At 43.7% G+C, this 13,685-nt stretch overlaps 1 protein-coding gene across 2 annotated transcripts in view; it reads left to right on the top strand.

The window, feature by feature from the left end:
• NBEAL1 (neurobeachin like 1) overlaps positions 1 to 13,685 on the top strand; it is a 978,461-nt gene that overhangs the window by 509,766 nt on the left and 455,010 nt on the right. For both annotated transcript variants that reach the window (XM_085648956.1, XM_085648955.1), the window contains one exon: positions 720 to 873. In XM_085648956.1, the coding sequence (XP_085505082.1) occupies positions 720 to 873 (154 nt within the window). The remainder of the gene's footprint in view (positions 1 to 719; positions 874 to 13,685) is intronic.

Below are 13,685 nucleotides of genomic sequence, written 5' to 3'. Positions count from 1 at the left end.
GGACAAATTGTTACAATTGAGTGCAAATTTCTGACCGAGCAAGCAGAATTGGACCATTCTCATGAGGCACTCCTCTATTTGTTTGTGTGATGGTTGGCTGTTGATATCTTGCACAGCTGACCTACAGGACACTGTAAATCGTCTCTTTAAAGAATCCTAAACTTTTTCTTTCAAATGTCTGAGATCTCATTTTCTGGACCCCTTGTTTGGACTCATTGTTTTGATCAAGCATATGAGTCCATTGGGAAATAGCACTGTCTGTTTTCCTTATTTACTTCAAATCTATTTTGTTAAAAACATATTTCATTTAAAAGAGACATTCCTAATTTGTTTAAAAAAAATTGTGCCCTAAATGGCATGTATATAAACTCTTAACAACATCACCACCTATACAGCTCTTGGCTCATTGCTTTCGTCTGGAGGCAAAAACCTCTGCAGCATTGTAATTTTAATTTGTTCAGGATTTCTTACAAACTCTAGTGCCTTGCAACAGTGAGCTTTGCAGTCAATAATATTTCTTTTTTTAAAGCTAAGTTTGGCCTATGGTTTAAATAATAGTCTACCTTATTCTTGAAACTGTACCAAGCTTTCTTAAATCTTTTTTATTGTATGATCTAGCAAAGACAAGCTGTTGGCTTGATGTTGTTTTTTCTTATATGAGAAATATTCTTTTCTCACACTTTGTTCTCTGTAATGAGACTTTTCATTTGATCTTCTAGCAACAGCAAGGAGAGTGACTTGTCTGTTGATGATTTGTCTACTATAAGGACATCGTTATATGGACTAATCAAGTATTTTTTGAGCAAAGGTGAATCAGCAGAGGAAATACAGAGCATCATGGCATACATTGCAGCTACCAGTGAAGAAGACCAGGTGAGTTTGCCTAGTGTCAACATAAACAGTGGAGCTTCCTTTCAAATGTTTAACATTTTGTAGTTTTCGGTTGGCAAATTTAATTAGTGGAAATATTTTGGGGTCTCCATGGTGAACATCTGGAAGAAACACCTTTCATATTTAAATGCAATATGGAATTTGTCCAAAGTTCCAAAGATTTGAAAGAACTAAGGGCCTGATTTAGATTTTGGCCGACGGGTAAAAAGCGTATGCGATATCTGTCACATCTGTGATGAAGTACCCATCCGCAAAACTCTAAATCTGACCCTAAATGTCTGTGATTTTCCACAGTGCTAGCTCAAAACAGGGTGGGCAGACAAGTGTTTTTTCCAGTGGTTAGGAACAAAAATCTTGTGCATGCTAAAAGAGCATGGTAGTCCAGAAAAAGAGTTTTAATTTATTCAACAAATAGTTGCTTATCATAAAATACAAAAAAAAAAGTAGGTGATAAATGGCTTGAGAGCCAGATTTGTGTCGCTAGAAGAAGTGTTTTTAGGGAAAGTGTTTTAAATTGGTGTTCCTAAATATCGTCAGAACTTTAAAAAAATGTTTTAGCCTTCATTTCATCCATAAGATAAGCCCTTTCTGCTGGAGTTAATTGCTGGAGTTATGATTTATGAAATGCCATGAAATTAAATTAATGAGCTGTTATTGGTTAAAAATTCCAGTCAGCTATACATTACTGCTATACCCTGATTAACAATCAGCTGGGATTACTGTTTTGCAGTGTTGCTGTTACACATGACCACAGTGTTGTGAAAATATTACCAGGGGAGATGGTGCCAGAAGTAATTACCCAAGGCAATAGAAAAAGAAAGTACTATTTTCAGCATCTAACAAATATCTGCTCTATTTAAATTTACTACCTTCTGGTAGAAATATTACTTATCAAAAGATACCTTTCAGTTACAGTCATATGGCAGTTGCAGGGCAATAACATTCTGCATTGTGTCTCAAATCTTAAGGGATTCTAATAACCAAAGCTTTACACTCCAGTAGCTGGCGTGTTTTGTTCATTTGAAAATCAGCTCAGAGCTCATCTTATTTTGGGTGGTAAATCTCATCAACTTTCTGCCCTAATTGTTTCTGTAATGGGGATTGCCAGCAATAGTGTACTTACTGCCAGTGGTAATTAATTTACTGCTGACAAAAAAATATCTGGTCTGTATATTGTACTGGTAGGCAGTATTTCCTCATTATTTAATGAGTGCCTTTTTACCTTATGGTATTCTTACAGCAGTTTTCATAATTGAGACCCATAGTTTTTTTTTTTTTCTCATCATGTGTCGTGATCGATCATTTGTCATGTCTTTGTTCATGGTGAGGACAACATTCTTATTTACCAGTGATTTCGTTTTATCGATGATTTCTTCATATGCATGCATTGTCGTGTAGGTCCTAGGAATCCCCCAGGACCTGCGTGACCTGAACTGAGGGCTTGGTGTCCACACTGTTTCAGGACACCTCCACAGGATATGTCAGCCGTTAGACCAGCTAGCTCTACAGTGCCACTTCCACCCCCTGTATCCTGCAGTGGTGTAGGTAGTTTCTGGCAACGACTGAATACGACAACCCTGATTCCTCAGGTATCGTGGAAAACAGTACAGAACTTTTCACTCAGACACTTGTGCTTGCTTTCTCTCAGAAAACACACAGGATGGCGATTAGTATTTATTGGTCCAGCGACAAAACATAGGGGCTGCAACGATCAGGAGACAGAAGTATATGAAAAAGATTTCTAGTGCCAATATAGTAAATAGTAGATACATTTCTACCATAGTGCTAATAAGATGAACATAAGCAGTTCAGATAAAAACAGTAGCACTTGCATATTCCTAAAATGCGCAACCTAAGTAATTGGCCTAAATGTACCTAGCCTAGATCCGTATGTGTAGCATGTGTGTATGTATATCTATATATGTAAATTAATTTTAGGCAATGAATTATTTGTATTTAAGTCAATTTGTTGAGCCGAGGTTTCTTCAAATTATGTGGCAGCTGTAAGCTCACTTGAGCTAAATGATGATATAACATGCTGTACTAACAAGGCTCACTTGAGCTTTATTTGGGAATGTACTGAGAAGTGATTTGTTGATCTTAGATTATACAAATTTAAGTAACGAACACAGGATCTCATTAGTCTAAATGACAACGTTTGTCGTTCTGCACGCTGTATAAATAAAGCTCACTAGAGTTTGAATTTTTAACACACGCAGTAGCGATAACATTGTGAATAAGATAATTAAATTGCCTATGTGATAATATGTTGAATTAAGCAAAAAATTGCTCATTACAAAAATTGTACAACCAAAGACTTATGTCTTAGAAAACATTTTGTGGTTATGTTGTTAAAAACTACGAGTCTGTTTTTGTCGCCGTCCAAGTGTCCTCAGAGTCGCACGATGCTGTAAGGGGTCCACCTCCCGATAACCCCTTGGTCTGATAGATATATAACAGACACAGAAGGGTGATCAGGCGAGGGAAGGAAAGGAAGGGGACAGCTGGGAGGGAGATCTGAAAGAGAAAGAACAACATGCAATGGTTACATCAGCCCCTATCTCTCTCGCTATCACCCCGTTCTTCCCTAGCTCCCCCTTTTACCTGTAAAAGAAAGAATGCTCTCGGGGAACAGGAGACTGGAATGACCTGCTCGCAAGGCAACTGGAACCCTACAGACAAGATACTAATCAGCAGAGGTCGTATTATGCATGCACCCTCGTAACAGCTAAAGGACCTACCATGAACTCAGGATTCTTCTCAGTACAGGGGGGAAGGACGTATGCCAGCAGTCACCTTTCCACCCCTGTAGGGAGTACAAACGAACACACACATAAAATGCAGCAGGGCAATGAACAGGATACTTCTCCTGGTCGCCCCCACGGGTTCTCAAGACGAACCTCTGTCACACTGTTATACTACCAACAGGCAGAGTTCACAATATACAAGCACGATAAGATGCTGTCCTTGAGGCGACTATATAGTACTCCCACAACACCAATGCGGGAATATCGATTTCCGAAAGTTAAAGCCCTCCGCCCTATTGTGTGTCAATTGAGAGCAATGACCGGAGTGAACACCGGACCTAGGTGTTTGCGACCCCGCACGCCGTAGTTCGGCTTCCAACGGGGCCACGGAAATTTAGGGCAGGGACAAACAAAGACAAACTCCCCTTCGCGAGGAGTGCTGGACCAAACCAACACGGAGAATGGCGACCCCGCACGCCTCAATGCGACATCCAACGGGGCCACTGTACTCGGACCCTGAAAGACAAGACGAACCTCGCCTTGTTACAGCAGAAACAACCAACGAATGTCTGAACGACAGAAGCCAGCAAAGAACCACAGTTTTGGTGCAGAGCACCCCTACCCGAACGCTGTTCTCCGCTTGCACTTCCGACCTGGATACAAAATAACCGGCACCTGACTGCAGCCGGATGTTTCCTTTTCTTCGCCGGAGCGTCCAGCGTGCTGACGTCACGCGCGTCAGCACGCATTGCCTCATGGGAATGGTAGTTCCCGTCATGCACTTTAAAAAATGGCCGCGTTTTTACATTACTTGTACCAGTGAGCAAGACTGCTTGGCAGTCGAAACGCGTTTGGTGGCGGCAGAAAAATAAATGTTTAAACCGCACATGGCGTCGTCATCGTTTTTTGGAATATTAATATGACTCACCCCGAGGAGTCTAAATCGACGACGCAACTCTCGCTTTGGAGTGGCAAAGAATACTCGAGGAATCAGCGCCAGAATACGAGAAAGCGAATCGGCGAGTCGGAGGACTTGAGGTTACGCGATCCGGGTGCCGGGTAAGGCTGACTGCGCAGTAACGGCGGGGGAGAGAGTGAAGCTTGTACACCACAGTGGCACAACACAGAGGGGTACAGCGGTTGCGGTATAAGCAAGTGCGCTTGTAGATTGTTGGAAATGTCTGCCGCAGAAGTAAAGGAGCGCGAAGAGGCAGCGCTTGAAGTATTTAATGATACTTGTGTGAATCAAGGTGGTCCAGCTGGGTCTGGTAGCGGTGGCAAGAATGAAACGAATTTGACAACACGTCTAAAAAGATTAGAAAAGCTTCAACGATCTGAACTTTCTAAATGGTGGGAGTCAAAATCCCTGCAGAGATACCACGAAGTCCAACGAGTGCCTAGAGGGTTAAGAATAATGGTGGCACCAAGCTATGAGGAACCCAACCCGGAGATGCTAAAAGAATAGGCTGCGAATAATAATGATGCCTCCCGTAGAATGCTAGGAATATTAGTAAAGTATGCTGACATAGATAGAAAGAGAATCCTGGCAGAAATAGAGCAAACCGTGGAAAGCTTAAGCAAAGAAGAAAATCAAGAAGCCATCAAGCAATTTAAAAGCGAAATGAAAGAAAAGACTAAATAAATTGGAAGTCTCAATAAAAGAACGAAAAGCCCAGAAATTTTTACGTGACAAGCAAGATTATGATCGAGGACAGATCTATACTTTCGCCAAGAAGTTTGACACTATTAGGAAACAAAAATTGGGAAAGGCAAGCAGAGTGGGCCCAGAACTCAGTCAGAACAAAGCAGTCTCCAAAGTTCTGAAATTGATGCGGACTTAGAAGAGGAAGTTAATGCACAAAGATTAGTACCTACAGTAATCGATGAATTCGATTTTTTTACGCGAAGAAAGGAAATACAATTTGCGTCAAAGGCCACCAATACAGGGTACAATCATAACAAGAGGAAGAGGCAGAGGTCGAAGAGGCGGAAGGGGGCAGCCTGCAGGAGGCAAAGAGTCGAGGAAGCAAATAACAAAAGAATAGAAGAAAATAAAGAAACAACGATTATAAACTTGACGGACACCATCCTTACTGAAGACGAACAGGAAATTAGGACTATCATTCTGCCCAGAAGCAGATTTGGATTATGTGCAAACACGTATTGACTTATTCAAATTCATCAGAATGCTAAAGCTAAAAAAACATTTCCTATCTAACCCATCATTGAGATGCAAGACAGTGGGACTAACAACAGAATGTGCAGATAATTTAGTAGTGGGAGATATGAACTTATTAATGGAAATGAAAGCTATGGAGACAGAAAACGATGATGAGGCTATTCGCAGTGATGCAGAGATTGCGCAGGAAGAAAACATTGATATATATCAAGATGCACCAACGGGCTTTAGAAGAAGTTCAAAATTTACTCCAATAACTACGAGAAATGTGACTGATGTGTATAATTTGGTTCTGAATGAATTGAAGAAATTAGGCAAATATTCATATCAGAACTTTAATAAACTAAGTAACAACAAGCAGAAAACTTATCATGCATTAATCAAAAAATTGTCTTCTTGTGATAACTGTATAGTGCGTAACGCGGATAAAGGAGGCAATATTGTCCTATGGGAAAAAAAGCAATATTTAACAGAGGCATACAAGCAGTTGAACAACACAAACTGTTATGTAAGGGTTGAGGAGCAAGTGATGTTGTCAAGCAATAACCAATTTAATGATGAGTTAAAAAATTGGTATGACCAAACCCTTTTAAATCATGATGAGTTTATGTTTTTAAAAATAGATCACCCTGTCACTCCGATATTCTATCTAATCCCCAAAGTGCATAAAGATCTGATTAATCCCCCTGGCCGCCCAATAATTTCAGCTATGGGCAGCGCATTAGAGAATACATCCAAGTATGTAGATTCATTTCTGAATCCCCTGGTCAAAACACTTCCTTCGTACATACAGGATACAGGAGATATCCGGAGAAGGATCTACGATCTTCCTTGGGAAGATGATTACTTACTAGTCACTATTGATGTGTCAACACTTTACACCAGCATCAGGCACACAGATGGCCTGAGAGCAGTGGGGCACTTTCTAGATACCAGATCAATTACACTCTGTGCTCATACCCAGATGATAATTAGGATGGTCGAAAAATGTCTGAACAGTAATTTCTTTCTTTTTGAAGGGCAACTCTTCCACCAGACCTGTGGTACTGCGATGGGCACCTGCTTCGCCCCCAGCTATGTGAATTTGCATATGGGCTGGTGGGAGGAGCAGGTGATCAGAGTACAGTACCACAGGGAATGGGACAGCCATATAATGCATTGGAGGCGGTTCATTGACGACCTATTTCTGGTGTGGAAGGGCACTGAAGAAGAAGTCAAATTGTTTATAGCCCAAATTCAAAGAAATGATCTAAATCTCAACTTTACAAGTGAAATTAGTAACGTAAGTGTAAATTTCCTTGATTTAACAGTTTATATCGAAAATGGGAAAGTTGAGACTAAACTGTTCAGGAAACCTACCTCCGGTAACACCCTGTTGCACGCTCATAGCTTCCATCCTGTTAATTTAAAAAGGAGTATTCCTTATGGAGAGAGCTTAAGAGTTAGGCGCAACTGCAGTGCACCAGAAGAATGCAGGAAGGAATTAGACACTTTGACTAAGAGATTTAAAAGTAGAGGTTATCCAGATGTTTGGATAGATAATGGTGTGAACAAATCATTGAAGAAGAAGAGATAGGAAATCCTGTTTGATGCTAAGAAGAAGACTAGCACAAAGAATGATAATCAATGTAGGCTAATCACTACTTTTAGCAGGCAGCATGATGATGTGAGAAGAATTTTGAACAAACATTGGCACATAATAAGAAATGATCCTCTGCTGGGCAAACTAGTTGCTAAGAGACCGCAGATCACTTTCCGAAAGATAAATCCTTCAAACAGGCACTAGTGAGTAGCACAATGAGAAAGCAGCCAGCCAAAACAACTTGGTTAAAGAACAAGCAAGGTTTCATCAAGTGCACTAAATGCAAGGCTTGTACATATGGAATTAACATGTCACAATATAAAGTAGGCCTTACAAATGTGATGAGGAAGATCAAAGGCCGATATAGCTGCAAAACAGATCATGCAATCTACGTACTGCAGTGCCCTTGTGGCCTGCATTACGTGGGCAGCACGATTCTTGAAGTTCACAAGCGGGTCTTGCAGCATTTGAGGGCGATCAAGAATGGGGACAGGTCATACCCAGTAGCCCGGCACTTTGAGCAAGTCCATAATCAAGATACCAAAGGGCTAACTTACTATGTGATCGACTCTGTAAAAGCAGATGTGAGGAGAGGCAATAGAGTAAAGAAATTGCGGAGACTTGAGTCTCGCTATATCATAGAGTTGAATTCTAAACAACCAGAAGGCTTGAACATGGAGGAAGATTTACACACTCATTTATAATTTGTAACAGTCGAGCGTTGCCTTTGAGAAGTGTTGTTTTAATCAAGGATAGAGAGAGAGAAACTTGACAGACTCAAAGTAATCACCAGATATGATGTCATCAGTGATGTCACTGACCATGTCATGAATGATGGAATATGTGACATCATCAGCAGTGCATTGCGGGCGCGTGAGCTATAGTTAGCAGAACTAACTATAACGGAGGAATTTCTATGGTTTTGTATGAGTGAAATGGGCAGCTAACTATAACACCCCTGAAACCTATGTTTTTTTCAGTGAATTTCTAAGGATTTTTAAATGCTAATTTCTAACTATAACGTCTCTGAAACCTATGGTTTTTTTCAGTGAATTTCAAAGGTTTTTTAAATGCTAACTTTTAAGTGTGATGGTTATATCTGTTTTTGTACTGATTGTGTACAGCTTTTTAACTGTTTATTTATAAATATTTTAATCATTAAATAACATTATATATTTTTCTGAAAATTGCAAAAAAACATTTTTTTTTAATTAAAACTGAAATATTGATTAATTTTCTTGTTTTCATTTTTAAAAAATATATATTTATATTTTCTTTTTAAAAAAATCCAATTTTTTCGGAGTCGTGCACTCAAAGTGTACACATCACGGTGGGTGCGCGCATTCTAGCCGCCATTTTAGAAAAGTCATGAAGGATCCGCGTATGGTGTGCGATGGCTGCGTGTTTTTCAGCTACATCATATACATTTAATATCACGTGATATGCGCGATTGGTATGCGACCAGTCTGCGACTCCTGCTCCCGCGCATTGGCGACACATGCGCATTACGGTACGAGATGTTTGCGCTGTTGCGGGTCCCGCGTGACATCATATATGTGCTGGGGCGCGCTGGGTGCACGACTCCCGCAAAAAAGAATGATGTTCCAAAATTATATGTATGTGTCTTTAATATACATATTAAGGCAAGAGATTATGTAAGATATTCATCAAAATAATATATATGTAGTTATAAGAAACTTATATTATTTTTAAATATATGTTCGAGGCATATGAGCTGCAGATTATACACTGTGCATAGATCGCCATCTGGTGTTGGGCCCGGATGTTTGCAGTTTGTTTTTCCTCTTGGAAAGTCTTTGGAAGTCACGAGGTCGGTGACTCCTCCTTTGGTTCGTATTGCGCATGGGCTTCGGCTCCATCCTCGGATTGTTTTTTTCCGCCATCGGGCTCGGATGTAATACTTCGCGCTCCGGTTCCGAACTTTTCCAGTTCAACGATCGACGCAAAATCCTCGCTCATCGAGATCCTTCAGATAATAAATCATCTTAATCACCTTCTCTTCGGCACTTCTTCGATTCCGGTCGTCGACGGCGGCCTTCGGGCCTATTCCGGCTCCGGTCTCGGCTGATGGAAAGAACTCCCTTCAAGAAGTGCCCTCGATGTGGGTTCAAATTCCCCCACACCGATCTTCATGAGGTGTGCAACCTCTGCCTCTCCCCTGAACACGAGGCCCGAGACTGTCCCGCTTGCAAGTCTTTTAGATCTAAAAAGACTATTCGAGATCGAAGGGCCAGACGCAACATGGCGCACTCCTCGACCTCCGCTCCAGTCGCTCTTCGGGGACGACGTTGAAGCTCCGGGACAGCAGAACATCGAAGAAGAGGACGACGACCTCGTCAGTGCTTCCAAGGCCAACGACTCAGATGTGGAGGACATCACCCTGGCGCAGAGGGTCGTGAGTACTATACCCCCTCCCACACCCACACCGATACCCAAAAAGGCTTCGGTCACGCCTTCGAGCCTAGGCAAGACCAAGGATACTGCTTCTCACACCCCAATCCCGGGCCCGGTAAAGACGCCTATTAAGCCTTCCGGCAGCTCGGGCTCGATCCAGGCTACCAGCGGTACCGAAAGACACCCTTCGGCATCGAAGAAAAAATCTGCCTCCACCTCCACACCAAGCCCAGCACTAAAGCCCTCGGTGTCGAAACCCGCCCTCTCGGTGCCGACCAAACATCATAAGGCCCTCAGCACCGACACTCCCGTGCCGAAGCCTCTTTCGGCACCGAACAAAAAATCGGAGGTCCCGAAGAAGCACGGCTTAGACAAGCCTAAAAAGCCGTCGGCCCCGAAAACCTCGGCGCCGACCGAACAACCAGTGTCGCAAGAACTTTTCACACCGGATCCTCTGCAAAAGACACTTACCAAGGATCCAAAAACTGGACATTTGACACTGTCTTCAAAAAAGAGACACTTGGACAAACCAGCTCCACCTCCACCTCCAAAGAGGAAGGACACTGCTACCTCCCCTTTCAGAGTGCATTCCTCACCTCCTCCACCTCCTCCCCCCTCCCCACCTCCACCTTCTCCACCCCTGCCTCATCGCTCTCCAACGCTGTCTCCAGACCAAGATGATCTAGGGGACCCTTACTATGATCCAGCAGATGTGCCACAAGACCCCACCCCTACTGGATCTCCAGAACCATGGAATGACTATAACAATCCGGACATCCCAGATGTCCCACAGGATGACCTTTACCCATCTAGGCCATCCCCACCAGAAGATTCGTTAGGCTTTCACCACCTACTACAGAGGGCGGCACATTATCACGGGGTGGAGTTACGTACTGACCCAGTGGAGGAAGATTTTCTCCTACACACCTTCGATAATGCACATAGGTCTACTGCCATTCTACCTATGTTAAAAGCAGTAATCAAACATGCACCGGAGGTTTTTAAAGAACCAGTCAGGGCTAGGGTCCTAAACCCCCGTATAGAGAAAAAATATATAAAGCCGCCCCCACAGATCCTTCATACATTAAAGGCCCTGCACCACTGGATTCCTTAGTGGTATCTACAGCTAGGAAGCGTTCAAATTCTCAGGCGTCAGGCGAAGCACCACCACCTGACAAAGAGTCCAAGCTCCTAGACGCGTCAGAGAAGCGCACTGCGTCACAAGCCGCCAATATATGGCGTATCGCCAACACGCATGCGCTACTGGCCAGATACGACAGGGCGCATTATGATGAGTTAGAGACCATCATGCACCATCTCCCTGAAAAATACAGAAATAGGGCTAATGAATTGATCCAAGAGGGAAAAACTATAACTAATACCTCTATACGCTGTGCCCTAGATGAGGCAGATACAGCCTCCAGGGCCATAAACACCAGTGTCCTTCTCCGTCGCCACGCCTGGCTAAGAGTTTCAGGTTTTAAACCTGAGGTACAAGCCTCCATATTGAATCACCCATTCGACCAACAACATTTATTTGGCCCAAAAGTTGATGAAGCCCTCGAGAAGATGACGAAAGATACTGATACGGCGAAATTCGTGGGAAGCCCTACAGTCACACACTCCTAGGCGCATCTTTCGCCGCTCTTCCTTTCGGGGCACGGGCAGAGGCTACTCCTCGGATAGTGCATCCACGTCCTACAAATCCCCTCCCCAGTCTACCTTCACAAAGGGTTAACAAAGAGGCGGATACAGAGGCAATAATAATAAAGGCAGAGGCAAGACAAATACCGCCCCCTCTGCCACACCGCCTACCCAATGACTTTCCCCCGCTCCCTCCAGACCATTCAACTCCGGTCGGGGGCAGAATACAACATTTCCTTCACGTCTGGGAGACAATCACCTCAGACAGATGGGTGACCCAAATTATTCATTCAGGGTATTGCCTAGAATTAACATCTACCCCCCCAAACATTCCACCCAGGCAACGCCCAATGTCTCAAGAACATGCCACATTACTAAAACAGGAGGTAATCTCCCTCCTGCAAAAACAAGCCATAGAGCAGGTCCCCATCAATCAACAAAATTTAGGGGTCTACTCCCTGTACTTTCTGATTCCAAAGAGAGACGAGACTCTAAGACCTATCCTAGATCTCAGACCTCTAAATACTTACATACATTCAGACCATTTTCACATGGTAACCCATCAACAGGTTCTTCCACTCCTCTCCCAAAACGACTTTCTCACCACTCTGGACTTGAAAGACGCATACTTTCACATCCCAGTACACCATGCTCACAGAAAGTACCCCAGATTTGTAGTGGACAAGCAACACTACCAGTTCAAGGTGCTCCCGTTTGGGGTAACAGCACCAAGGGTATTCACCAAGTGCCTAGCAGTAGTGGCGGCACACCTCAGAAGACAGCACATTCACGTCTTCCCATATTTGGACGACTGGCTAATAAAAGCCACGTACTACAAACAGTGTGTGCAACACACCGCCGCTACAATCCAACTACTTCACCAGCTAGGTTTCACAGTGAACCACCAGTAGTCCCACTTGGTACCATCACACACAAAACAATACCTCGGTGCTACCATAGACACCTCGAAAGCCATAGCCTATCCCAATCCGGCCAGGATTGCAAACATATACAGGCTCTGCGTCAAAAATTCATACTTCAACACTCTCTCCCAGCAAGGGTGTTTATGCAACTGATAGGGATGATGGCCTCTTGCATTTTCATAGTGCCCCATGCAAGACTACAGATGCGTCCACTCCAAGAGTGTTTAGCGCGCCAGTGGAACAAGGCCCAGGGGCAACTGACAGATCTGGTGTTGGTGGACGGTCGCACCCATCTCTCTCTGCAGTGGTGGAACACCACAAACCTTTCCAGTGGTCGACCGTTCCTGGACCCGGTTCCACAAATAATCCTAACATCAGACGCATCGCTCTCCGGCTGGGGAGCTCATCTGTTACATCTCACAGTACAGGGCACATGGACGCCGCAACAGAAGTTACTCCACATCAACCATTTGGAGTTACTGGCAATCTTCCTGGCCCTAAAATCCTTCCAGACGCAGATTTCAGGCAAGGCAGTCCTCATTCGCACAGACAACATGACTGCCATATACTACATTCAAAAACAGGGGGGCACACACTCTCCACAGCTCTCTCAATTAGCACAGAGCATATGGAGATGAGAAATTCCACAGAAAATCTTTCTCCTGGCCCAACACGTCCCAGGAGTCCAAAACACCGTGGCAGATCTGCACAGCAGACAAACGCAACAGATTCACGAATGGGAACTTCACCCACAGGTTCTTCACCCGTTCTTTCAGAAGTTGGGGCATCCACACATAGACCTATTCGCCACCCACGAAAACAAAAAATGCCCAAGCTTCGCCGCCAGATATCCACACCCATTGTCCAAAGGCAATGCGATATGGATGAACTGGTCAAACAAATTTGCATACGCTTTTCCACCTCTCCCACTAATTCCATTAGTGGTGCGAAAGCTACAACAGCATTCCCTAACACTAATCCTAGTAGCTCCAACATGGGCCAGACAACCGTGGTACACCACACTGCTGGAACTCTCGGTAGTACCACACCAAAAGCTGCACCTCTCACCATGCCTCCTAACCCAGAACCATGGAGAGATCAGGCACCCGGACCCTGCTCAGCTCAACCTTGCGATCTGGCTCCTGAGGTCCTAGAATTCGGATACCTTAACCTTCCCCCTGATTGCATGAATATTATCGGGGAAGCTAGATGCCCTACTACTAAGGCATGCTATGCTGCAAAGTGGAAAAGATTTGTTGTTTACTGCCACAACAACACAATCAACCCTCTAAATGTGTCCATAC

The sequence above is a fragment of the Triturus cristatus genome, chromosome 3_2 (assembly GCF_964204655.1).
Source record: "Triturus cristatus chromosome 3_2, aTriCri1.1, whole genome shotgun sequence".
In the NCBI taxonomy this organism is placed as follows: Eukaryota; Metazoa; Chordata; class Amphibia; order Caudata; family Salamandridae; genus Triturus; species Triturus cristatus.
The sequence above is the reverse complement of the archived record's forward strand: the minus strand, read 5'-3'. Positions and strand labels throughout refer to the sequence as shown.